The sequence below is a fragment of the Dipodomys merriami genome, unplaced genomic scaffold (assembly GCF_024711535.1).
Source record: "Dipodomys merriami isolate MVZ:Mamm:240054 unplaced genomic scaffold, mDipMer1.0.p SCAF_57, whole genome shotgun sequence".
NCBI lineage: Eukaryota > Metazoa > Chordata > Mammalia > Rodentia > Heteromyidae > Dipodomys > Dipodomys merriami.
The window spans coordinates 8,174,784-8,202,141 of NW_027206146.1; the positions used below are offsets into that span (position 1 = coordinate 8,174,784).

Consider the following 27,358-nt stretch of genomic DNA (forward strand, 5'->3'; position numbering starts at 1 on the left):
GAGAGAGAGAGAGATAGATAGATAGATAGAGAGAGAGAGAGAGAGAGAGAGAGAGAGAGAGAGAGAGAGAGAGAGAGAGAGAGAGAGAAGAGAGAGAAAGAGAAAGAGAGAGAGTGTCAGAGTCAGAGTCAGAGTCCTGGGGCTTGAACTCAAGGATACTGTCCCTGAGCCTCTTTTGCTCAAGGCTAGCACTCTACTACTTGAGCCACAGCTCCACTTCTAGTTTCTTTAGTGGTTCATTGGAAATAAGAATCTCACAGACTTTTCTGCCTGCCTTGGCTTCAAACAGGAATGCTTAGATCTCAGCCTCCTGAGCAGCTAGGACTGTATTTCTTGATGGACTACCTGACCAGGATTTCCCTGCTTCTTCGGGGGGGGGGGGGGAGCCGAGGAGCAGGGGTTAGAAGACAAGAAGAAGCAAAAGATGGAGTGATGTCAAGTCTCTCAGGCTCCTTTTCCTCGTTTATAAAATGAGGATAAGAAAAGTGCCTGGAAAAATTAACTTTCCCCCCCGTGGCTAAACGCGATCACTTCTATGAAGCACTTACTTAGTACCAGCCCTGGCACCAAAGTAAAGTTCTCAAGAAAAGCTCCTTAAAGGTGAGGGGTGGGAAAGGAAGGGCGAGGGATGAACCTGTGGTCCTCAGGATGGATGCCGAGAGCTCGGGTCCCTTCTCCTCAACTCCGGGAGGGGCGTGGCCAACCCGGAGGGACGCGGCCCAGGTTTCAAAGATGGACCAATGGGAGCGCGGAGAGGGCGTGGCCTCGCCTGACATGGGCGGGGCCCCGGCGGGTGGGCGGGGCCAGGCCGCTGTGGGAGCCTCCGGGAAGAAGATGCTCGGGCCAGCCGCCACCGCCAGCCTTGTCGCCGCTGCCGCCCGTGCCCGCCGCTGCCCCCCGGGCCCCCACTAGCGGCCGCCTGCTCCTCCTCCTCCTCTTCCTCCTCTCATCTCCAGCCCCCCGCCCCGAGCAGGGCCTGGGCGGGGGGGAGGGGGGGCTCGGCCCTCCTCCCTGGGGACCAAAGAAAGGGGGGAGGTCCCGTCCCCTGACCACTCAGATCTTGAGAGAGACCCCACCTCTCTGTTCTCTGGGGTACGTGTGTGTGGGGGCTCCATCCGAGACCCCCCCTCTCACCCTCTCCCCACCCGGCTCGCGTCCGCTCTCTGGGCTCTGTCAGCACCCCCCCTTCCCACAGCCGGAGCCGGGCTCCCCCCCCATCGCGGGGTCCCCCTCCCCCTTCGCCGCCCCCTCCCCCTCCTCCCCTCCCCCTCCCCCCCCACCATGAGGATGATGGCCGCCGGCGCGGTGCACGGCCTCTTCACGGCCTCCGCGGCCCCGCAGCCGCCGCCGCCCCCGCCGCCGCCGCCGCAGCCCCAGCCTCCCCAGCAGCCGTCGCCGCCGCCACAGCAGCCGCCGCCGCCGCCGCAGCCGCCGCAGCAGCAGCCGCCGCCCCAGGCCCCCCCCATGGAGCCCGAGGCCCCGGATTCCCGCAAGCGGCCCCTCGAGACGCCCCCCGAGGTGGTCTGTACCAAGCGCAGCAACACGGGAGGTGAGGGAGGCGCCCCGCGAGGGGAGAGGCTGGGGGGGGGCTCGCCTTCCTCCACCCCCCCCCACAGCCCTGGCAGGTGCAAGAGCTCTGGATGGGGGAGAGGAGGGGCGCCCCTCCCGAAGCCGGCGGGGGGAGCGGGGGAGCTGGGGAGGGGGTCGGGACCCTCTCCTCTCGCCGCCCGCCGCAGGCCCCGGGGCCTAGAGCTTTGTTTGAATCAGAGGGGCTGGGGGGGTGGTGGTAAGTGTCCTTGGTGGGGGGTGGGGGGATCCGAGGATGGGGACTCGGGTCCCTCCGGGCCCCTAGTGCCTGTGTCCTTGAGGGGTGTGTGACGTGACCCTTTCTCGGGGCTGGGGTGTTCCCCCAGCTTGCGTGTCCCGGCGGGGGGAGGGGAGGGAGTAGAGGCGGCCTGTGGACCCAGAGCTTCCCCTGTCCTCACTCCCGTCCCTGGGGATGTCCTGAGCAAAGGTTGTCCCCGGGGGACCCTGGGCGGGATCGTGCGTGGGGCTGGGCTGGGTGGGTGTGTTGGGTGACCGGGAGGAAAAGGTGGGCGTGTAAAGTCGGGTGGGTGACTAGGACAGGTGCGTGTGTGAGCATGTGTGTGTGTGTGTGTGTGTGTGTGTGTGTGTCCATAAGGACCCTGGGAGAGCTGGGTGTGTGACAGAGAGGCTGGATCTGACAGGATCCAGAGAGGACATGTGAGTTGTGTGTGGAAGAGTCAGGGCTAGGTGAGAGGAGTCGGGTTCTGTGTCTGAGATCTTCCGTGGGGGGACAAGGGAAGCTGTGTGCAGGCCACCCACCCCAGGGAGGCCGCTGTGGCGGTGGCACAGGAGTGAGGGGGGTGTGTGACACGCAAGGGGGTGTGTAGGGAGTGCTGACTAGGCTGGCCCTGTGTGCGTTGGGGACAGAGGTTCCCTGTGTGTGACACAGGCATGGAGGGGGAGGGCCTGGGGGGACCTGGAGAAAGCTGGTGACAAGAAAAGGGTGTGGGTGTGACTCCAGAGAGGCTGTGGCTGGGCGTGACACCTGGAGGTGGGCAACCGTGATGTCACAGGGGGGGTGTGACGAGCCAGAGGCTGGGGATTGGGGATGAAATGCATCAGGGTAGATAACAGGGGTAGGTACCCTAAATGGCAGGGGCTTGCACGCATGACAACCCAGGGAGTGGAGCGTGTGGGTGTGTAACAAGCTATGAAGAGGCTGAGTGTGTGTGGCCAGAGATGGATGAGATGAGATGGGTGACAAGTGTGTGTGTGTACGTGTGTGTCTGTGTGATACCATGAGGTGTGCGTGTGACCTGGGGAACTGTGTACACCAAAAAAGCAAAACCAGGCTGTGGAGGGGGGGTGTTATAGGGGAGAGGTAGAGCTTCTCTGGGGGTCCTCAGAGCCCAGCCCCTGAGGAGGAGGGAGACCCTAGATCAGAAAAACTCCCCCCCCCAACCCCCATTAGGTCACCTTGGCCAAAAAGCTCCACTTCCTCTGGCCTTTTTCTCCCGATGGGAGAGGGGTGGCCTGAGGCCCAGTGCACCCTTTCTTTCTCTGATATGTTGGGGTGCAGGCCAGGTTCCTACCCCGTCTGTGGAGATAAACACAGCTCCCTCGCTTTTTCCCATCGCAGCCCCCTCAACCTCCAGTTAGGTGGGACAGAAATCAGGGACCCCTTCCCCCTTGGATGCCTGAGAAGGTGGCCAGTGGAAAGCAAAGGAAAGGGAAGTGGGGGGGAGGGGTGGGAGGGAGTTTCCTGTCCTTCTTCCTGCACCCCCTCCACCCCCCAGCACACACATGAAAATGTCCCAGCCGACTTCCTTCCCTCCTTCCTGTCCCACTGCCATTCCCAGTGCTGGAGAGAATGGGGACCCAGGAGGCGCCTGAGCTCAGCCTGCCTATCCTTCTCTCCTGCTGGGGCAGGAGTCTGGAAGGGAGGAGGGTCCCCCACCCTTGTCTTAAAGGCACTGAGGTGCTCCAAAGCTCCAAAGGGGCTCCAGGCAGCAGTAACAATGAGCTGCTGCTAATGACTGTCACCTCCGCCTACTTGGCACCTACTATGAGAAGTGGGGGGCATTTCTCATACAACCCTCCAATGGAGATGATGGGAGCTGCTTTTTGACAGATGAGGACAACCAAGGCTCAAGGGTAGGAAACTATTTACAAAGGTCACATAGCTTCTTTGGGAGGAGGGAGATCTCGTGCAGGATTTAGGGAGTCCTGGACCACCGGGACCACCTCCCCTCTGTGTTATCTATTGGCCTGTCTTCCACAGTGGCCAAACTAGCGCCTCTGGGAACCATCTTCCCTCAGACTTTCCCCTGTCCCCTCTCCAAGGTACCCTGGGGGAAACTGAGGCAAGGGGAACAATTCTCTATGGACAGACAGACTCAGGGGCAAGTTGGGGCAAGGACCTGGGCTTCGATCTTAAAAACTGAAAGCTCATTTTAATAATGAACCATCATGGCGGTGGGGTACTGAATCAACCACTCCCTCCCCTTCCTACCCCGGCCTTTTCTGACCTTCAGGAACTTAACAGTACTGCAATGACAATGTACTAATAGGCACCACGATGATTGTTGAATGCCTTTACACTCACTTTAACAATAATAATAAATTGCAATAATGGCTAACATTTTATGGTGCTGCGATGTGCAAAGTATTATGGGAACTTCTCCGCATGGCTCATTTAAATCCTTATATCAGTTCTGTTACATTGGCCATCTGATCAATGAAAAATCTGAGGCGCAGAGAGGTGAAGCAAGTTGTCCAAGGTCAGCCAGCTACCAACAGACAGAGCTGTGTGTGGTTCAGATCCAGGAGGCTGGCTCCGTTGTGTGGGCAGACACTCTAAGGAACCCTGTGTTGAGGCTCAGGGATAGAGCCTCACAGGAAGTAGTATGGGGCCAGACAGGAGCAGTTCTTCGCAGTTCTTCTTCTCAACCGCTGTCCTTTCTGCTTGTTTCTGGGACATGTGGGAGGAAATGGAAGTTGTTCAGGCTGATTTTCACATACCAGCCTTGTTGGCAGATACCTTTGGGCAGAAGAAAAGGGACACAGGGTAGAACGAGTGGGGTGAAAAGGTCAGAGGGCAACTCCAGGCAGGTGACATGAAAGGATCCCCTCCAAATCTGGTGATACAGTAATAGCAACCCCTGGAGAACAAATATTCTTTCTGGTGGTGGTGGTGGTGGTGGTGGTGGTGGTGGTGGTGGTGGTGGTGGTGGTGGTGGTGGTGGTGGTGGTGTGTGTGTGTGTGTGTGTGTGTGTGTGTGTGTGTGTGTGATCAGTGATCCTGGGATTTGAACTCATGGCTTCAAGCTTATTAGTCAGATAGTGCTTGCCTCCCCTTGAGCCACGTGTCCAGCCTTCTGTTGCTTTCAATTATTTTTTCAGAGAGTGTCTCATGCATTTTGCTCAGAGTTGGCCTCAGCCTTGGATCCTCCTACCTATGTCTCCCAGTGAAGCTGGGATTATAGGCATGTATTATCTGGCTCAGCAAGATAATTATTGTGTTTTGTTTGCTAATCCTGGGGCTTGAACTTGAGGCCTGGGCACTGTCCCTGAGCTGCTTTTTTTTTTGTTGTTGTTGGTCATGGGGCTTGAACTCTGGGCCTGGGCGCTGTCCCTCAGTTCTTCAGCTCAAGGCTAGCGCTCTACCACTTGAGCCACAGTGCCACTTCCGGTTTTCTGAATGGTTTGTTGTAGATAAGAGTCTCACAGTTTTGAACCTTGATCTTAGATCTCAGCCTCCTGAATAGTTAGGATTACAGGTGTGAGCCACGGGCGTGCGGCGCAAGATAATTCTGAAGCTACGATTGTAATGCTTCTCATTATCCTGTCTATATTCTACCTCTGATGCCCCCACAAATACAGAAAAAGCACACTAAAAGGAGCCATATACAGGCACACACACATCTCACATCCCAAAGAGCCCATGCAGCCACTCTCAGTCCCTAACACAAGCACAGTGTCACCAAGGCACGAGCCCCAGAATGGAACCTTTCAAGGTTTGTAGCTCATCGTGATCAGATGCTTGGTGTAGAACCCTCGGGCTCTCTGAGCCTGTTTCCTGCCTGGAAAAAGGGGATGTGAAGATTTACCGCTGCGGGTGGCTGACCTGTTGGGGTGGATCTATGATGTGATGTGAGATCTTGGATGTGAGGCATAGAGCTCACAGTTGGGCGGGTGGTGAGTGCTTCATAAGAGCTATTGCCGCCATTCCTGCGAGTGCCACCAAGAATGTAGTAATACTCATTTTGTGCCAGCCAATCAGGATCCCTACCCCTGTCCCTTCCTCCGTGTCTGGATTGCACCTGAGGCATCCGAGGCCTGCAGGAGCCAGCTCCTCCTTCCACTACACCCTCAGCATCTCTGGTTTTCCCCCAGCCACCTCTCCCACACTCTTTCTGATGGCAATGCCAGCCTCGTGCCCAGCCCCCTTACCCCTCCACAGGACACACCATCCCACCAGCTCTGCTATTCCCAGCCCCCACCCCAGCTTCCATTCCCTGCACACATGCTATCATCCCCCAAACCACTAAAGGACCAGCCGCAGTGGTACACACGTATAATTCCAGCTACTCAAGAGGTGGAGATAGGAGTATCATCGCTTGAGGCTGGCAGGGCAAAAGTAAGAGACTCCATCCAGAAAACAAATTAAAAGCAAAAAGGCTGGGGGTGTGGCTGCCGTGATAGATCACTTGAATTCAATCCTGAGTATTGCTCTCTGGCTCTCAACAAAACACTGTTGCCAGGTGCCAGTGGTGCACAGCTGTAATCCCAGCTACTCAGGAGGCTGAGATCTGAGGATCATGGTTCAAAGCCAGCCCAGGCAGGAACGTCCATGAGACTCTTATCTCCAATTAACCACTCAGAAAACTAGAAGTGGCGCTGTGATTCACGTGGTAGAGCGCTAGCTTTGAGCTGAAGAGCTCTGGAGCAGCGCCCAGGCCGACAGTTCTAGCCCCATGACCGCCAAAACAAAAAAACAAAACCACTGTATCATGTGCAACCTCTGACTCTATTTTTTGGGGGGGGGAGGGGAGTAGTACCAAAATCAAAATTTGAACTCAGGGCCTTCAAGTACCTTGATATGCATTTTGCTGGTTATTTTGGAGATAGACTCCATGACTTTTCTACTCTGACTGGCCTTGAACCTCAGTCCTCCAGATCTCAGCCTCCTGAGTAGCTAGAATGACAGGTGTGAGCCACCCAGGGAGACTTGGCTGAAACTGTAACACCAAGGCCACGTGCACCACGTGCATGGAGTGTGTCCTTTCCTTTTTTGTTTGTGGTTTCATTGGGTGGAGAGAGCCATCTACACCCCAAGAAAGGAGCTCAGATGAGGCTGGGTGGGTAAGTTTGGGCATCTAGACTCTACTTCCATAGAAAGAGCTTTCTCACAAGCAGAGAATGTTCAAAGCTAGCTGCTTCAACTGACTCAAGAGTTTGTGATTTCTGGGATTCCAAGCTTAGCCGGGGCGGGGGGGGGGGGATGGGGGGGTGTCACATCTATGTCCTGGGAGCAAGGCTAGGAAATACAGGACTGGCTTTTTCCTGGGGCAAACAGGAAGGATGTGGAGTAGATTCTAGAAAGGACCAAAACCTGATTTTTAGTTGTTGTTGTTCTGGTGATACTGGGGATTTTGAGCTTAGAGCCTTGCATTTTCTAGGCAGGCACTTTACCACTTGAGTAATTTACCCAGTCATTTCTGATTTGGGTTATTTTTCATATACAGTCTCACATTTTTGCTACCCTGTAGCCTTCCATGTAGCTGGCATCACAGTGTAACCTGCCACACCTAGCTTCTTGATCCAGGTAACTTTTTCCCCTAAACTAGCCTCAAACCAAGATCCTCCCTGCCTCTGCCTCCCCAGTCTATGGGATTACAAATATAAACCACTTTGTCTGAGCTAAGAATTCTGTCTTTCTACAGCGCCTAGTCTGAAATAGGGATTACCAAGCACCTACAAGAAAGGTTGGGAGGCTGGGAAGGTGGCTCAGTGGTAGAGTGCTTGCCTAGCATGCATGAAGCCCTGGGTTCGATTCCTTAATACCACATAAACAGAAAAAGCTGGAAGTAGTGCTGTGGCTCAAGTAGAAGAGTGCTAGCCTTGAGCACAGAGAGGCTCAGGCCCAGGCCCTGAGTTCAAGCTCAGGGACCAGAAATAAAAAGAGGGGTTGAGGAGGTATGGCAACAAAACTTTTTTTCTTTTTCTTTTTTTTTTTTTGGGTCCAGTCGTGGGGCCTGAACTCTGGGCCTGGGCGCTGTCCCTCAGCTTTTCAGCTCAAGGCCAGCGCTCTACCACTTGAGCCACAGCGTCACTTCCGGCTTTTTTCTTTTTGCTTATGTGGTGCTGAGGAATCGAACCCAGGGCCTCATGCATGCAAGGCAAGCACCTTCCCAGTCCCCAAAACTTTTTTTCTTAATGTATTTTGACATGTTAATGTGTATTAGGGGAAAAAATTTAACCAAGTCTTTCAAACTTCAATAATACTGTTTTCAAACTTTCTCTTTATTTTTACTTATTATTATTTTTACTTATTATTATTATTATTGTTATTGGATTTGAACTTGGGGCCTTGGCACTGTCCTTTAGCTATTCAGCTCAAGGCAAGTGCTCTACCACTTTGAGCCACAGTGCCATTTCTGGTTTTCTGGTGGTTAATTGGAGATAAGAGTCTCAGAATTTTCCTGCCCATGCTGGCTTTGAACTGCGATCTTCAGATCTCAGCCTCCTGAGTTGCTAGGCATAATGCTAACTACTTAGGAGCTGAGATTTTGAGGATCTGTTTGATGGCAGCATAGGCCAATTTTTTTTTTTTTGACAGTTGTGGGGATTGATCTAAGTAAGCCTGGGTGCTGTCCCTCAGCTCTTCAGCTCAAGGCTAGTGCTCTACCACTTGAGCCACAGCACCACTTCCAGTTTTTTAAATGTGGTGCTGAGGAATCAAACCCAGGGCCACATGCATGCAAGGCAAGCACTCTACCACTGAGACACCTTCCCAGCCCCGCCCCCCCCAATTTTTTAAAAAACATCATGAGACCCCATTTGAACCAATAAAAAGCTAGGTATAGTGGTTCTTACCTTTCATCTCAGCAACAAAGTCTAAATAAGAGGATCAAGGTCTAGGGCAGCCCAGGTAAAAAGCAAAACTCAAGGCTGGGAAGGTGGCTCAATGGTAGAATGCTTGCCTTGTATGCATGAGGCCCTGGGTTTGATTCCTCAGTACCACATAAACAGAAAAAGCCAAAAGTGGCGCTGTGGCTCAAGTGGTATAGCTGAAGGGACAGCACTCAGGCTCAGAGTTCAGGCCCCAGGACCGGCAAAAAAAAAAAAAAAAAAGCAAGACTCATAGGTGAGGAAACTGAGGTTCACAGAGATTGGGGGCCCTAACCCCAAGTTATAGAACGGGTCAATGGCAAAACACCCACATCACTTATCTAGAGTTGTTTGGGTTAGTCCGTAGAGAAAAAAAAAATTCCCAGCTCCTGATTGAGGGCATATAGGAGAGAGGAGGCAGAGAATGGGGAGTGGTCGCCCCCTACCCCTATTTCAGAGATGACACCGAGTACTTCTACTCTCAAGGGTTCACCGGGAGTGAAGGTGAAAGTGGGGAGAGACAAAATGGTGTCCTCAGGATTCCTGAGAATTCCTTCCAGCCTTTCCCAGCCTCCCAGAGCCCGTGTGTCTGTGGGACAGGCTGAAGGGTGAAGGCAAAAGGGATGTAGGCCAATCCTGGAGGGATCCCAGTGTGAGAGGACCAATGGGAAGGCACATGGGTAACTACCTAATAGGCTTAAAGGATCCCATTAGGCCATTTTAAGAGGATTGCCCTTGGGTTGGGGGGGGAAACCCTTTATTTGGGACCCTTCCCCATGTGAGCCAGGCCACACCAACCCCTCTTCGCCATACTCCATCTTAAACTTACCAGGGAACCCTGAACCTCCTTATTTATTTGTTGATCTATTTTGTGCTGGTACTTGGGCTTGAACTCAACATTGTACTCTTACTTGGATTTTTTTCTTTCCTTTTTTCCTTGGGAAACCGGGACTTGAACTTGATATCTGATGTTCATCGCTTAATGGCTGGTGCTCTACCAACTGAGCCTCGCCTCCAGCTCAATCCGTTGGCTTTTTTTTTTTTTGTAGGTCATGGGGCTTGAACTCTGGGCTTAGGCACTGTCCCTGAGCTCTTCAGCTCAAAGCAAGTGCTCTACTGCTTGAGCCACAGCGCCACTTCCAGTTTTCCAGTGGTTTATTGGAGAGTCTCACAGACTTCCTGCCCAGGCTGGCTTTGAACTGTGATCCTCAGATCTCAGTCTTCTGAGTACTAGGATTACAGGCATGAGCCACCAATGCCTGGCTATTGTTTTTGCTTTTGTTGTTGGTTGTGAGGCTTGAACTCAGGGCCTGGGCACTGAGCTCATTTAATCAAGGCTAGTGTTCTAACACTTTGAGCCACAGCGCCACTTCTGGTTTTGGGGTGGTTCATTGGAGATAAAAGTCTCATGGTCTTTCCTGCCCAGGCTGGCTTCAAACCATGATCCTCAGATCTCAGCCTCTTAAGTAGCTAGGATTACAGGTGTGAGCCACTGGCACCCAGCATCACTTAGCTTTTTTATTCAAGGTTGATGCTCTACCATTTGAACCAGTTCGGCTTCTAGCTTTATGGTGGTACATTAGAGAGATGAAAGTCTCTTAGATTTGTCTGCCTGGACTGGCTTCAAACCAGGATCTTCAGATCTCTACTTCCTGAGAAGCTAGGATGAAAGGCATAAACCTAGCTTTGTTTATTCATTTGGTACTGAGGTTTGAACCCAGGGCCTTCTATTATGCAAGGCAAGCACTCTGCCACTGAGCTATATCCATATTCCTGTTTTGTTTTTGTTTTTGTTTTGTATATTGTTCTATGACAGGGTCTTGCTATGTAACCTAGGCTTGAACTCCTTAGTCTCCTAAGTAGCTGGAATTACAGGTGTGCATCAGCTCACTGGATAACCTTCATACTAAGATGGACGGGATTGTCAGTGAGCACCCTTTTTTTTTTTGGTCAGTCGTGGGGCTTGAACTCTGGGCCTGGGCACTGTCCCTCAGCTCTTCAGCTCAAAGCGAGCGCTCTACCACTTGAGCCACAGTGCCACTTGGGTTTTTCTCATGGACTTTCCTGCCCAGGCTGGCTTTGAATCGTGATCCTCAGATCTCAGCCTCCTGAGTAGCTAGGATTACAGGCCTGAGCCACTGGTACCCGGCTGAGCACCTTTTCTTGGAGCTGTTCTGTTTTGTTTTTCCTACATACTGGGAGTTGAACCCAGAGCCTGGAGCATGTGGGGCAAATACACTGCCATGGAGCCACAGCCACGGCCCCTAGAACAGCAATATTTTACTTGCTCTGTGCATTGGCTTTCATGTGAGACGATGAAAATAGTTCTCCTTTGCTTAATAGAAAAGGTTGAAGCTCATACTTGTAATCTTAGCTGCTTGGGACACTGAGGCAGGAGGATCTTAAGTTCAAGAGCAGCCTAGCCCAAAGTTAGATTCTGTCTCAAAAACAAAATAAAAGCCAGGCACTAGTGGTTTATACCTGCAATCTTAGCTACTCAGGAGTCTGAGGGTATGGGTGTGGAGCCAGAGATTTCTGTTTTGTTAAGTTTGTTTGTTTGTGGATGAGATTTTAATAGTGCCTCCCTCATAGAACCAGTATAAAAGTAATAAGAACTGGTGTTTGCAAAATCTGATGTGATGAGATGCTATAGATGATGAATAATGATGTGTGTTTAGCCTGATGTCGCCTATGGCTCATGCCTGTAATCCCAGCTACTCAGAAGACTGAGATCTAAGGGTCAAGATTCGAAGCCAGCTGAGGCAGAAAAGTCTTTTTTTTTTTTTTTTTTGTCGGTGGTGGGGCTTGAACTCTGGGCCTGGGCGCTGTCCCTCAGCCCTTCTGCTCAAGGCGAGCGCTCTACCACTTGAGCTACAGCGCCACTTCCGGTTTTCTGGTGGTTTATTGGAGATAAGAGGCTCACGATCTCTCCTGCCTGGGCTGGCTTTGAACCGAGATCCTTAGATCTCAGCCTCCTGAGTAGCTAGGATTACAGGCGTGAGCCACCAGCGCTCGGCTAGAGGCAGAAAAGTCTTATCTCCAATTCACCAGCAAAGCTGGAAGTGGGGCTGTGGATCAAGAAGTCCATGATGTGGGGATTTTTGTTTGTTTGTTTGTTTGTTGTGCCAGTCTTGGGGCTTGAACTCAAAGCCTGGTTCAGTGGCCTCTACCACTTGAGCCACAGCTCCACTTCCGGCTTTGTTAGTGATGAATTGGAGGTAAGTCTCATGGACTTTCCTGCCCTTCAAACCACAGTCCTTAGACATCAGCCTCTTGAATAGCCGGGATTACAGGCATGAGCCACCAGTGCCCACCCTTATGTTACATTATTTTATACGAGTTTCCCTGGCCCCTGCATCTGCCATTGTCTGTGCTCCCCTGTTCCCTTCCCTGCCTCTTGGTGTTTTGTTAGTTTGTACTTGCATCTGACATGGAATAGACTCTCTCTCACTCTCTAGAAAAACAGAGCTATGTAAGCTGAAGTTCTTTTGGTCTTATTTGCCTTATCTACTCACAAAATCAGGTAGCTTTTACTATTTCAGTCATGGCTGTTTCTCCAAATGCATAGAGGGGGCTCCTTGCTGTTTGTTGAATGAATGAATGAATGAATGAACGAATGAATGGAGGAAAATCATATTCTCTTGCTGATAGTGATTTTCATAGTCCTATCTGCCTACCCCTGCCACACCCTTCCCGGGAGCTGCCCGATCCTTACTGACTCCCCTCTGCCCTGCATGTCCTACAGAGGAAGGCGAATACTTCCTGAAGGTGCTCATCCCCAGCTACGCGGCCGGCTCCATCATCGGCAAGGGCGGCCAGACGATTGTGCAGCTGCAGAAGGAGACGGGAGCCACTATCAAATTGTCCAAGTCCAAAGATTTCTACCCTGGTGAGCGCCAGCCTGGGTCTCCGCCCCCGGCCTCCCCCTCTTCCTCCTGCCCTCACATCTGGACCCTGCCCGAGGAGGAAGGGGCTGCCTTTAGGAACACTGAGAATGGAGGGAGGGAACCTCCCCTCCCCCCTAAGGGGACAGAGCTGCCCCCAGCCCAGGGGGCCTGGCCTGAGCAGATGGGGCTGGGGGCAGGGCCAGACAATGGGACTGATGCATATTCATAGCTCATTTGCATGAGGCTAGCAGATGTGTCCCTTCCCACACACCTGCCCCCTCAGGTCAGTTAGAGGAGCCAGGATGGAAGGGGAAGCAGGTGTCAGAGTGTCCCTCGGGGCCTGGGGAGGCCAGCCATCCACGTGACACATACCCCACGCTCTTTCCTTTGGATCTCTGTCACCTCATTTGCTCTGTGTCAGTCGAGGTGTCTCTCAGTCTGATTTTTTTTTTTTTAAAATTTTTGGTGATACCCAGGACCTCACACTTGAGAACAATCATACCCTCAAGCCTTTTTCTTAGTTTTTTTTTTCTTTTCTTTTCTTTTTTTGTAAGTTAGGGGCCTGAACTCTGGGCCTGGACGCTGTCCCTCAGCTCTTTTTTTTTTTTTTGGGTCCAGTTGTGGGGCCTGAACTCTGGGCCTGGGCGCTGTCCCTCAGCTCTTCAGCTCAAGGCTAGTGCTCTACCACTTAAGCCACAGCGCCACTTCTGGCTTTTTCTGCTTATGTGGTGCTGAAGAATCAAACCCATGGCCTTATGCATGTAAGGTAAGTGCTCTACCACTGAGCCACCTTCCCAGCCTCTTTTTTCTTTTCTTTTTCTTTCTTTCTTTCTTTTTCTTTTCTTTTTTTTTTTTTGTCATTCATGAGTCTCGGCTCTGTCCCTGAGCTGTTTTGCTCCAGGCTAGTGCTCTACCAATTTGAGCCACAGCTCCACTTTCTAGGCTTTTCTGATTAGTTGGAGATAAGAATTTCACAGACTTTCTTGCCGTGGCTGGCTTTGATCCATGATCCTCAGATCTCAGCCTCCTGAGTAGCTAGGATTATAGGCGTGAGCCACTGGAGCCCGACTTGGGTCATTCTTGAGCCTCCCCCCCCCATTCCTTCTGTTTCTTCATTTCCCACCCTTTGTTTCTCCCTCCCCATCTCTGTCCCCTTCAGCTCACTTTCTGCTTCTGTTTAGATAACCTCCTCCCGTCTGTCCTGTCTGACCTCCTCTGTCAGTCCATCCTTACATGATCTCCCAGCCTCCTTCCGCATTTCCTTTCCTCCCCTGACTCTCACCTTGTTCTTCCTTTCAGAACTCTGTTCTGCCATCCACTTAGCCACTTCACAGTGGCTAGTAAGCTCCTTCTCTGAGGGCCAACCATCTGCCTTCTAGCTTCTTCCTGCAGTGCTCCCCGCGCCCCCTGCCCCCGGCCCCAGCTGTCCAGTCCCCCAGCTTCTTTTCTCAGCTTCTCATAGCTAGTTTTCCCACTCCCTGTAAACCCAGTCTCTTGTCTGCCTCTGCTCAAGCTCCATCTCTTCTTTAACTACACAGTTTTCAAGGCTGCTCTGCTCTAACCACGCCCCCCAGGCCTCTTTACACACCCTCCTCCCAGTGTCTTTCCCTCCTCCCCTGTCCCCCCACAAAACACCCAGAAATCCAGGAAAGGCCTGGTGAACTGCATCTTCCATCCTCAGATGATTCTAGTTCATCCTTAATCTCCCCTTGCAGTTTTTTTTAGGTCAAACATCAGAGATGGAGCTCAGGGTCAGGACACATTTCTCTCTCTCTCTCTCTCTCTCTCTCTCTCTCTCTCTCTCTCTCTCTCTCTCTCTCTCTCTCTCTCTCTCTCTCTCTCTCTCTGCCCCCCTCCCATCTCACTAAGCAGCTCTGGCAGAGTTTCCAGAAAAATCCAGTGACCCACTGGACACCTCCTCCCTCTCTCTTCCGCCCTGGCCCAGTTTCCCCGCACCCCTTAGTCTACACGAGGTGGACAAGTCCTCTGCCTGGGACGCTCATCTGAGGACACTTGGCTCCTGGTCTCCAGATCACATTCTGTGCCGTGAGATGTGTCATCCCCTTCCCAACCCAGTGGCCCGCCCCACAGGCCAGGCTGCTGAGGATGGGGCTGGCTGTCCTTATTTCTTCTAGAGATGAGTCGTGAGAGCCACCATCTCTCCCCAGCCTGAGACACAGGGCCCTGGAGAGGTGACCAACACCCCCCCAACACACACCCCACCCCACTCCCCATCAGAGAACTTCCAGATTCATTCAGCAGGGGCCAACTCCTAATTCAGAGATGCAGGAGCCAGCTCCCTGCCCCCTTGTTGTGGCCTTTGGAGGAGGTTCCTGGAAACACAGGACCCCAGGATACATTTCTCCCCATTCCTGCCTGGCCTCTTCCTCTTTCCCTCCCTCCCTCCCTCCCTCCCTCCCTCCCTCCCTCCCTCCCTTCCTTCCTTCCTTCCTTCCTTCCTTCCTTCCTGCCTCCCTCCTCTCTTTTTTTTCTTTCTTTCTGTTCAGTGGCACTTGGGGCCTCTTACTGGCTAGACAGGTATCCTCACACACACACACACCCCACCAGCCTCTTTTGTTTCTTTTACTCTTTTTCCAAATAGGATCTTGCATTTTTGCCCAGGGCCAGCCTTGCACCTTGATCCTCCCTCCTGCATAGCTGGAACGCCAGGTGCATGCCATCATGACTGGTTTGTTGGTTGAGATGGGGGTCTCACTCACTTTGCCACACTTAACCCTAAATTAGTGTCTTCCCCGGCTCCACCTCCTGAATAGCCTGGATTACAAGTGTCAATCACTGCACTTAGCTGGACGCTCTTTCACTCAGTCAACATGTTTTCGAAGTGTGTTGGGTGTTCTGAGCGTGGGCTACACATAGAGGAGGACCTAGTGACTGAGGTAGCCTTGCTTTGCTGTCTTCCATCTCACACCCTGGTCAGGGAGATGGAACCCATAACAATGCTGACCTGGAATGGCCAGGTTTCGAACAGCAAAGTACAAAGGATGGTGGCAATTCACCTCAGGGAGGTCAGGAATGGCTGCCACAGGCGGAAGCCCCAGCAGTAAGTGAAAAAGAGCTAGGGAAGGGGCAGAAAAAGGCTCTCCAGCAAGAAGTCCCACAGCCCAAGGTTGAGAAGTAGCCTGTTGTTGCCTCCCTATTGGCTGGGAATATAGGCATGCACCGCCATGCCTGGCAACTCACCTCATTCCCTTGCTAACTTTTCCTGGGCTTGATTGGGACCAAGGCAAAGTTAACAAAAGGCCCTGCATGAAAAATGAAGCTCTAGCCAGGCACCAGTGCCTCACATCTGTAATCTTAGCTACTCAAGAGGCTAAGATCTGAAGATTATGGTTCAAAGCCAGCCCAGGCAGGAAAGTCCATGAGGCTCTAACCTCCAGTTAAGCATCAAAAAGCTGAGAGTAGAGCTGTGCTTGAGTATTAAAGCTCAGAGACAGCACCGAGGCCCTGAGTTCAAGCCCCAGGACCAGCACAAAAAAATAAACTTCTGAAATTGAAAGTGCTGGAGGGGTGGGAGCTTGACTCAAAAAAAAAAAAAAGAAGAAGAAGAAGAAGAAGAAAAGAGATGAGACATGATAATAAACCCAGACATGGTGGGGCAGCGAAGGTGGCTCAGTAGAGTGCTTGTCTTGCATACATGAGGCCCTGAGTTCAATTCCTCAGCACCACTACTTCCAGAAAAAGCTGGAAGTAGTGCTGTGACTCTAGTGGTAGAGGGCTAGCCTTGAGCTGAAGAGCTCAGGGACAGCGCCCAGGCCCAGAGTTCAAGCCCCATGATGGACAAAAAAAAAAAAAAAAAAAAAAATGCCAGACATGGTAATCCCCACCTGTAATCCAGCTATTGGGAGGCACAAATAGGAGACTGGCCCCAGGCAAAAATTTGAGATCCTATCTGAAATATAACTTAAAAAAAAATGCTGGGGTGCCAGTGGCTCACGCCTGTAATCCTAGCCACTCAGGAGGCTGAGATCTGAGGATCATGGTTCAAAGCCAGCCCGGGCATGAAAGGCAGTGAGACTCTTATCTCCAATAAAAACCACTAGAAAACCAGAAGTGGCACTGTGGCTCAAGCGGTAGAGTGCTTGCCTTGAGCTGAAGAGCTGAGGGACAGCGCCCAAGCCCCACAACCAAGAAACAAAAAAACAAAAACAAAAAACACTGGGTCCTGGTGGCTCATACCAGTAATCCTAGTTACTCAGGAGGCTGAGATCTGAGGATTGAGGTTCAAAGCCAGCCTGGAGAGAAAATTACCTGTGAAACTCTTATCTTCAATAAACCACTCAAAAAACCAGAAGTGGCACTGTGGCTCAAGTGGTAGAGGGCTAGCATTGAGCACAAAGAGGCTCAGAGACAGTGTCGAAGCCCCAAGTTCAAGCCCCATGACCAACCAAAAAAAAAAAAGTAGAGGAAAAAAAAATGCACAGACTCTGAAAGTCAGACAGATGGATTCAAAAATCGGATCATTCTCTGTTAATGAATGAACTGGGACAACACTGGGACCTTCTGGATCTTTAGTAAATTGAGGGACTAAGGTTCTCACCTCTTAGTTACCATGACTAGACACAGCACATAGAAAAGGCCCTGCTGAAGGGCTCTGTGTGGTGCCTGGTGCTTGACATTACATAACCACCAGCTGTTAATATGGGATATGTTCCCCTAGTTTAACTTCCCTTCCCAATGAAACACCCTCCCCTGTGACTGCCAGGTTAAGAACTACAAAGACTGGATTGTCCCAAGTCCCCACAGAGATGACGAACCTGGCCACTTCAGGCAGATCTCCTGGGGGGGGGGGAGGTGACTCCCCCCCTCCCTCACCCTGCCTCATTCCACAGCCTGACCCACACCCTTTCCTATTTACACCCAGACAGAGGCAGCCTGCTGACTGACTCACCCTTGGCACTGACCTAGCCATTGTTCAGAGATGGGGAGGAGGTGTAAAAGTGAGGATCTTGTCCAAGCTGACATGGGGGCCCTCAACTCTACTTAGGTGGCGCCCAGACAGTCATCCCCACCCCCAGACACATGGCAGAGCTGGTGTGCCACGCTCACTGGATAATGATCCTGCCGTGACCCAGACACACCGCCATTAAGGTTGGCACGCATTCAGGATGTTTTACACACCCAGAGAGCATCCTTCTGGAGGTGGATGGTACACTTACACTGAACACACAGAACACACACGCAGGCTCACCCAGACACTCAACCTGCGCACTCAGGCCATCACAATACAGTCATCTTTGTCTTGTTGTGACACATTCACTGACACAACCTGCGTAGTCTCACAGCTATCATCTCTGCTTTGTACATCATTGAGTGTGGCTCCTCAGAGGGGTGTGACAACGCCCCTTGTTCACAAGTGTGCACACGCATACACACACACGGCATGCACACTGCCAGTGAACTGCATGTCCTTCTACAGCCTCTCTACTTCTTGAGTCTTTCATGCTCTCAAACTCACACCCTGCTCAGCCTTGCAAATAGTATACACAACAAAGTCACCAGGACACCAGTCCTCCCCACAAACCTCCCTGAAGGAAACATGAGTCTCATAGCTGTTACTTTTTGTCTTTTTCTCTTATGCAGGAAATACAAATTAAGGCAATCTAACTAGCTAGTCCTGCCAAGACACACACACACACACACACACACACACACACACACACACACACACACACACACACACACACACACACACACACACACACACACACACACACGGGTCAGATCTGTAGCTAAGACCCTGAAGGGTCTGGAGCAAAAGCAGCTCAAGCCCCCTCTCCTTTCTCAGTCTATCTCCATCCTCCAAGAGTTGCCTTTGACCTGTCCTGCTCTCCCCTGTCCACCCACACCCCTGCCCTCTCCCCACCTCTCAGCCCTTCTTCCATCTGGTGGGTCCAGGCAGGCACTCAGCCTCTCTCCCATCCCCCACTCCTTCCCCATCCTCTCCAAAAGCCCAGAGGCCAACGCTGCAGGCTTTGAGGAGTTACTATGGCAACCCAGCCTCATCCCTCATCCCCCTTGGGGGTGGGCTGAGGACCAGGCCAGCCAGACCGATAAGGGGGTTCCAGTTACTGTGGCAACCGTTACAGGCCTGAGCACTCAGCTTCTAGAAGAAGGGAGGGCCACGGTGAGTGAATGGTTGCCAAAGCAACTAGGGGGAGCCCGAAAGAACTAGGAAGAGGCAGCTGAGGCCGGTCGTCCCAATCATTACTGCTGTGGGCACCGCTAAGCACTTAAGCATCATTCTCTTGTGCCCTAGGGCTGTTTTAGAGGAGGGAGATAAAGTGCAGATTATAAAACAGGGATTCCATTCATTCCTTCCTTCCTTCCTTCCTTCATTCATTCTCTCAGTTCTCTCCCCATCACTGCCTGGGCACTCACAGCAGCTTGATCAAACCAACCATTCAGCCATGAAACAGCCAAGTCCACTCCTGCCTCAGTTTCCCCTTCTGCCAAATGGGGCTTATCTCTCAGGAATGTCCCCATTCCTGTCTGATGAGTGTACCCTCTCTCTCCCTTGCTCAACAGGAACCACAGAGCGGGTGTGCCTAGTACAGGGCACAGCAGAGGCCTTGAACGCTGTGCACAGCTTTATTGCCGAGAAAGTCCGAGAAATCCCTCAAGCAATGACCAAGCCTGAGGTGGTCAACATCCTTCAACCCCAAACCACGATGAATCCCGACAGAGCCAAGCAGGTCAGCTGGGCCAGAGAGTGGGTTGCTGTTAATGCTTGTGAGGTTCAGGAGGGGATCTCACCTCCCAAATGCCTGCATGGGGGTTCGGTGGGACGATGAGTCTATCACCTAATACCTGCCACTGATTATGATTTTATTGCTAATTATTATTAGGAAGTCAGGTGTTGGAGGCATGGTTCAGGTAGTAGACTATCAGACAGTGAGTCAAAGCAAGCACCAGATAGATAGCAAGCTTGAGTCCCAATCTTAGACACCCCCCCCCTCAAAAGAAAAGGCAGTCAGTCTGGAAAGAACTCAGTCCACCTGGAGTGGGTCCCATCCAGATAGTGAACATCCAGGCCCAGATCTTGATCCATCCAGGTTTCTTGAGATTCCCTAAGTTCCTCATCTCCCCTCCACCTCATCCCATTGTCTTTCTGAACAACCTGCTTCCCACTTCCTGTATGCAACCGGAAGTGGCTTCAGCGACAGCTCAGCCTCTCCAAGATTTATACGTGGTCTCCTCCATAATTACGGTCTCTTTGGGAGGGTAGAGATAGTATTTCATTAGAGAGAGAGGGGGCGGGCAATCCTACTCAGCCCTCTCTTAGTGAGGGAGGGATGGGGGAGGAGGGCAGCATCTCTTTGGTTGCCTTAGTTACCCGGGGAAGCGGTAGCATTAGGGGGTGTGGCAAGGAGCGAGCCAATCGCATCCCGGGCCTCCTCGGTTGCCATGACGACGGCGCGCACACGCTCGGGGCAGGTGGTCCCTAGGCAACGCCTCTATGTGTGATGTGGTCCTTTCCCCGGTCGTGGGAGGGGGAAGGAGTGCGCGGAAACGGCTGCGCTCGATGCTGAGCGCGCAGAGAGAGGGTCTCGGTAGGTGGACTCTGGCATTTTGGGGCCCAGAGATGAGAACCTCAGTTCGGCTAAGCTCGTGAGGGACACGGTGGGCGGACAGACCTGGAAGAACGTGGCCGGAGATGGATAGATCTCGCTCCCCCAAAAAGACAGAGGGGGGCTGTGGGGCCTGGAACATAGCCGCTGTCCTTGGTGCTGAAGCGGCCCGGCTCCTCCCTCCCTGCCAGGCCGGCCTCTCCCAAATTCCTGTCTCAGGAGCAGGGCACGGTTTACACACAGCTTACCGGAAAGCCAGGACGTTGCCTCTTCCCTCCACTTTGATGGTGGCCTCAAGGGACTCAGGGTTCATCCAGAGTGTGTGTATGTTGCAGGGAAATGGGGTCAGAGCCATCTGTGTCTGAGTCGCCTTCCACAGCCTGCCTCTAATCCACAGGAACTCCAGCACAGAACCAGGCTTTTAGCCTCTGCCTTATATTACTCGAGGACTCGAAAGAATCAGAGGAGATCACAGTTACAGGCTCAGGCTCTGGAACTGGATGTCGAATTACATCTAGCTTTGTTGTTAGTTCCTACCTGGGTGACCTTAAGCAAGTGACTTGATTTCTCCAGGCCTTTCATTTGTAAAGTCAGATTCAAAGCTGGGAGCTGGTGGCTCATGCCTGTAATCCTAGCTACTCAGGAGGCTGAGATCTGAGGATCACTGTTCAAAGCCAACCCTGGGGAAGGAAAAGTCTGAGACTCTTATCTCCAATGAACCACTCAGAAAACCAGAAGTGGTGCTGTGGCTCAAGTGGTAGAGCACTAGCCTTGAGTTGTAGAGATGAGGGACAGCGCTCAGGCCTGGAGTTCAAGCCCCACAACTGACAAAAAAAAAATAGTAGATGTTTAGTGGAGTTTGAAAAGCATTAGTGAGTACAGTGATATACTGGGCACTGTCCTCTGGCTTTTTCACTTAAGGTTGGCATTTATCACTTGAACCACAGTTCCAATTTATGGCTTTTCATTGGTTAATTGGAGATGAGTCTCTTGGTCTTTCCCATCCTGAGCTAGCTTGGAACTGTGATCCTCAGATCTCAGCCTCTTAAGTGGCTGGGATTACAGGCTTGTGCCACCAGTGCCCTGTATAATTCAATTATTGTGTGTGTGTGTGTGTGTGTGTGTGTGTGTGTGTGTGTGTGTGTGTTGGTACTGGGGCTTGAACTCAGGACCTGGGCACTATTCCTGAGCTTTTGGATTCAAACCTAGTGGTCTACCACTTGAGCGACAGCTCCATTTCTAGCAGACTTGCAGACTTTCCTGCCTTGGAACCGAGATCCTCAGATCTCAGCCTCCTGAGTAGCTGGGATTACAGGCGTGAGCCACCCGGTGCCCTGCATAGGTTGGTTGGTCTATCTAGCTAGCTAGCTAGCTATCTTTTTTTTCTTTTTTTTTTTTTTTTTTGCTGCAAGGTCAGAATTTTAAATTATTTGCCAATCAGGCTGCTTTTGTAGAGATTCAAATTTTTCTTTTTATTCTAAAAACATCTGTACTGTAGATCTATCTATCTATTTATCTATCTATCTATCTATCTATCTATCTATCTATCTATCTATCTATCTTCCCCCACAATCATTAAGGCCTATCCGTGGGCCTGGTCTTGGGTTCTGTACGGTCCCCCCTCCAAGAGCCTCCCCATCACCTCGGGCGCCAATCCCACCTCTCTCTGTCTCCCCCCCACACACACACATTGATGCCCTCCCCCCTCCCTCCACAGGCCAAGCTGATCGTCCCCAACAGCACAGCCGGGCTGATCATCGGCAAGGGCGGCGCCACGGTGAAGGCGGTGATGGAGCAGTCCGGCGCGTGGGTACAGCTGTCGCAGAAGCCGGAGGGCATCAACCTGCAGGAGCGCGTGGTGACGGTCAGCGGCGAGCCCGAGCAGGTGCACAAGGCTGTGAGCGCCATCGTGCAGAAGGTACAGGAAGACCCCCAGAGCAGCAGCTGCCTCAACATCAGCTACGCCAACGTGGCGGGGCCCGTGGCCAACTCCAACCCCACCGGCTCGCCCTACGCCAGCCCCGCCGACGTGCTGCCCGCCGCGGCCGCCGCCGCCGCCTCGGCCGCCGCGGCGTCGGGGCTGCTGGGCCCCGCGGGGCTGGCGGGCGTGGGCGCCTTCCCCGCCGCGCTGCCCGCCTTCTCGGGCACCGACCTGCTGGCCATCAGCACGGCGCTCAACACGCTGGCCAGCTACGGCTACAACACCAACTCGCTGGGGCTGGGGCTCAACTCGGCCGCCGCGTCGGGCGTGCTGGCCGCCGTGGCCGCGGGCGCCAACCCCGCCGCCGCCGCCGCCGCCAACCTGCTGGCGTCGTACGCGGGCGAGGCCGGGGCAGGGCCGGCCGCGGGCGCCGCCCCGCCGCCGCCGCCGCCGCCGCCGCCGCCGCCCGGCGCGCTCGGCTCCTTCGCGCTGGCCGCCGCCGCCAACGGCTACCTGGGCGGCGCGGGGCCCGGGGCCGCGGCGGGCGCGGGGGGCGGCCCGCTGGTGGCCGCGGCCGCCGCCGCCGCCGCCGCCGCCGGGGCGGCCGCCGGGGGCTTCCTGACGGCGGAGAAGCTGGCGGCCGAGAGCGCCAAGGAGCTGGTGGAGATCGCCGTCCCCGAGAACCTAGTGGGCGCCATCCTGGGCAAGGGGGGCAAGACGCTGGTGGAGTACCAGGAGCTGACGGGCGCCCGCATCCAGATCTCCAAGAAGGGCGAGTTCCTCCCCGGCACGCGGAACCGGAGGGTCACCATCACGGGCAGCCCCGCGGCCACACAAGCCGCTCAATACCTCATCAGCCAGCGGGTCACCTACGAGCAGGGGGTGCGCGCCTCCAACCCCCAGAAAGTGGGATGAGGCCTGGGGCGGAGGGGGCGCGCGCGCCTCCGCCCCATCCTCCCCCCTGCGCCTCCTCCTCCTGGACCTCCTCCCTCCTCCTCCTCCTCCTCCTCTCGCTCTTCCTCCTCCTCCTCCTCTTCCTCCTCCGCTCCTTCAGCTTGGGGTGCTCCTGCTCGCTCTCCGGGGTGGGGGCTGGGGGAGGTCTGACTGCACCCCTCCCCCCTCCGGTAGTCCTAGGCAGGCTTGAGTTGGTGTTGGGGGAAGGGGCTCAGAAGCCCCCTCCCCAGCTCTGAATTGGCCCCCTCCTCCCTCCCTCCCTCCTTCCCTCCCTCCCTGTGCTTTGGCTGGGCCTTACCCTCCTACCCAGGGCCCAGGTCTGTGTGATATCTGTATATATGGCATTTTGCTCATTTTAATAGAAAACAAAGCGTTATTTTCTCTTTCTTTCCCTCTTTTTTTTCTCTCCTCCCCTCCCACTTACTCTTTTTTCTTATTTTTTTTTCTTCCTTTTGCTCTTCTCCACCTCCACCCCCAACCTCCAAAACGATTTTTCTTTTTTCTTTTTTTTCCTCCTCCCTGTATAAGTTTTAGTTTGTATTTGGGAGGAAGGGAGGGAACCTCTGGGTCACCAGGAATGAGGGGCCTCCCCGAAACACAACATTCCCACCCACCCCCTGCCTTTCTGCTTCCAGTTCCAAATTCCTGGGAAGGGACAAGCCCTCCAAGTAGCCCAGGAGTCTGAGCTGAAATGGGGGCCTTTGGAGCAGGGACCCCGAGTGCCCAGATTTCCTCAGCTCCTCTGCCTGCCCTCCTCCACTGGAGTAGCCCCGTCTGGGTGGAATGTTCACTCTTCTGTTGAATGGGGGCAGGGACACAGGCCCCTTGGGAATGAGGCCAGCTCTGGGATCAGGCCAGTCCTGCGAGCAGGACTCTTGTGACAGTGGCTAGAACAAGGAGCTATGGCATCTCTGTGGCTTTTGCTAGAGTAGTGAGAATGTGTGGGAGGGGTCTCTGTTGTGATGTCGCTGAACCAAGTAGTTTTCTTGGGGGGTGCTTAGGGCACTCCTTATGATGTCATAGGAGCTACTTCCCTGGAGGCCACTTCCTGGGAAAAAAAATGAGAGACTAGCACTTCCGGTGGGGTCTCGATGAGTACTTCCTTGAAAGTCACTGAAGTGAACCCAGGGGGTATGTACTTCCTGTGGAGTCTTGAGGTCACTTCCTGTGATGTCATGGGGGGGAAAATGAAGCATGCACTTCCGGTATTGGACAGTGGTCAGTCCCTACCCTTCTCCGCCCACACTCCTCTTGAGTGGGTGTGGCCCTGGGACTTTTCCTAGGAAGCGAGTAAGTGGGATTTGGGTCTTATCTAAGGATGCTAAGTTAAAAACAAACCCCAAACTGTCAAGGTCATCTCCATGCAAACATGCCAAGACTGTGAACTGGCTCCGGCCGGCAGGGGTGGGAGCTGGAGCTGGTGGAAACCATTGTTACGGGCTGCCCTCCGTTCCCACCCCACCCGCCTGTGTATGTGCATGCCTGTGTCTGTGTGGCTTTGTGTCATTGCCTTTGAGGAGCCTGGTGTGTGTGGCTCTGTTAGGCCTGTGTGAGCCCGTCTCGAGTTAAGTGTGCCCTGGGAGGCTCTCTGGGGCTGGAATGTGGTCTGCTGGATTACAGTGGCTTGGCTTGGTGATGCCCAGTGAGCTGGCATACTTTGGTGGTATCTGATGGCTCCAAATGTTTTGGCATAGTCACCTTGAGGAACGAGAATATTCTGATGGAGTCTTGACAAGCCAGGTGGCCTTGAGGGTAGGTTCGGAAATGGCTCCCTTGGGAACCAAGGCTGTGGTCAGCACTAAGGACTGTGGGTCCACCAAGATGATGTCTGGGCCTACATCCCTGTAGACTAGGATTGCCGAGACCCACCTCCTCACCCTTCATCTCCCCCTTCCCCTGTGAGACCACCCGCCCTTTCTCCAACCCAAAGCAGGGTACTCAGTGCCCTGGTTGTGTCATCAGGATCTCTGGGGGAAGGGCGCCCATGCCCACCCTCTCTCCCAATTGTCTCCCTTCTAGGTCTTCCGGACCCTTTTCTCCATGGCTTGGGGAATATCTGGCCTCCTGTATCTCTTCTTTAAAAAAAAAAAAAAAAAAAAAGGAGGGAAGAAAAGCGCCTAACCCTAAAGCTTGGGAGGCCCCAACTTCTAGCTGGAGAGCCACCCCCAAATCAAAATGTGAAAACCCCTAGAAAGCAATAGCCCTTGTACCTTGCACTGAATTATCCACTCGGGCCTGTTATCTGTAGGGTGAGGGGCAGGCCCCATTTCCATCACCCCCATCTCCCAACTCTTATTGCTGCTGCCCCCACCCCAATCTCCAGACTGAGCCTAGATGGAGATCTGAGTGCCAAAATAATTCTTGATATAACCTTGTACATATCTTACACAGCTGGGGGGGGGCTGTTGGGGTAGGAGGTGGGGGTGTCTCGGTGGGCTATTGCTCCTTTCCACCTCTCCTGACACCTTACAGTGTTTCATAGCATCTCCCCTTGCATGTGGTATCACAGAATCCTGCTGGACTATCTCCCTCCAGCTTGCCTCAGGCCCCAGGAGCCAAGGAGAGGTCTGAGAGCTGGGAGGTGGGATTTAAGGAGCTCATTTGCATATCATTTGCATCCTCCGCTTGGCATCCTGCTTTCTCTAAGTCCATTCCTTGGATCCCAGTCTGTTGGGTCCAGAATTCCTGTCACACAGACACAGCTCTGGAGGCTGGGCCTCCTAGAAAGTGTTCCCGAGGAGGTCTGTGTGACAGTCTCCTCCTTATTCACATTTCTTGGGGACCTGTTACCCCACCAGCCAGGACTATCTGAAAGGTAGTTTGCTAGCTTAGTGAGCTAGCTCACTCACCACAAACCTTTCCCCATTTCTGCCCTGGGAAACTACTCTACCATCATCCCTACCATTCCTTCAAAGTCCTTTCTGCAATCTGACCTCAATCTTTTGTGCTGCAGTTTGTCCAGAGGGGACACAGCTGTGTCTCAAGGATGGGACAATTGAAAAAAAAAAAAATCAACCCATCGCCTCTCTCTTGCCCGCTCCCCTGCTAGCCAATCAGGTCTCAAAGGCTCTGAAAAGGCTTCTTCTACCTTGCCCTTCAGCACACCCAGTAGGTGTTTAATAAGTGTTTGCTGCATTAAATTGTTTCCCTCTTCCTTCTCATTTGCCCCTGTTTCTAGTCCCTTCCCTCTTTCTTTTGTTCTTCTCCTCCCCAGTCACCCCCCCCCTTCTCTGCCCTGTCTCTTTGTCATTGTCTGTCTTCTTCCTCCCAACATCCAACTCTTCTCTCCCACATTTCCCTACTTAAAAAAAAAAGTGCCAAACTTCCTTGGAACTGAGCCGATCTAGGGGGATAGGACCTTAGATAGAGAGGAAGAAGGGGAGCGGTCTCACTTTGAGGGTGCCCCTAAGGTGCACTGAGAAAGTCTGTGAATACTGAGCTAAGTTGGGTCCCCCCCTTCCTCATCCCTCCGAGTTTTTCTTAGACTCTTTATAAGAAAAGAAAAAGAAAAATAGGAAAAAAAAAAAAAAGCCTCCTTTTCACAGATAACCCCTTACCTTTTTTTGATCCCTCCCCTTCCACAAATTCCACCAGCCGGGGAAAGCCCCATTTGTCCCCTTTTCGGGCAAACCTATAGAAATTGGGGAGAGGGGAAGAGAAAAAGCTCAGCCCTTCTCCCGGTGGTACCAAGTGGGGTGGGAGAAGCTCAAAGCACTTATGAGAACAAGAGGGTTCAATGTGCCAAAATTCACCTCCCTTCATCCCCCGACTGAGGGGACTCTGAGCCAACCTGCCCAGCCATCTTCTGCCCTATCCCTGCCATCTCTACCTGGGCAAGGAGGCTTCACTGCAATAATTAGTTGGGCCGGTATCAGAGGGCAGTGATTTTTTTGCCTAAAGCCCTGGACGTGTAGGTGGGAATAAGGGTATCTCATTGGAGTTTCCCAAGAGTCTACTGACTTCTAGATGGTTGGGATCCTATACTTGGAACATTACTGTACCAGTTGTCTCTGGACCACCAACACCTACAACATATCCCCCCTCCCTTTTTTTTTTTAAATATCCGGCCAATACCTCCATCCCACCGTAACTTTGTTTCTCATTGGTCGCCGCCAACTGTTTTAGGAAATGAGGAAGGAATCCCTTGCATGGAATAACTGGTATTTAAAAAGCAAAAACAAAAATGAGGGTTGGAGGTCGTGAGAGACTTGAGGGTCTGCAAAAGTGTTAGCCAGAGTGGCGATGAGGATGGCGATGTGGGGCGCTTCCAGGTGCCGGTGCGGTGCGGTGCGGTGCGCACGTGGCGCGCGTCAGCCTAGCAGGCCTTCGCTGAGCGCGTGCTGCACAGACCCGCACCTCCCCGCACG

At 52.9% G+C, this 27,358-nt stretch overlaps 1 protein-coding gene across 2 annotated transcripts; it reads left to right on the top strand.

Moving 5' to 3' along the window:
* Positions 1-1,290: 1,290 nt before the first annotated feature.
* Positions 1,291-27,072, top strand: LOC138812895 (RNA-binding protein Nova-2-like). 2 transcript variants are annotated; one of them, XM_070001143.1, is made up of 5 exons: positions 1,291-1,549; positions 12,386-12,529; positions 19,074-19,240; positions 21,834-22,601; positions 22,668-27,072. In XM_070001143.1, the coding sequence occupies exons 1-5, from the start codon at positions 1,291-1,293 to the stop codon at positions 22,950-22,952; spliced, it is 1,623 nt and encodes a 540-aa protein (XP_069857244.1). In that variant the 3' UTR covers positions 22,953-27,072. The 2 variants fall into 2 exon arrangements, with proteins under 2 accessions (XP_069857244.1, XP_069857243.1); XM_070001142.1 differs by having other exon boundaries at positions 21,834-27,072.
* Positions 27,073-27,358: the final 286 nt, after the last annotated feature.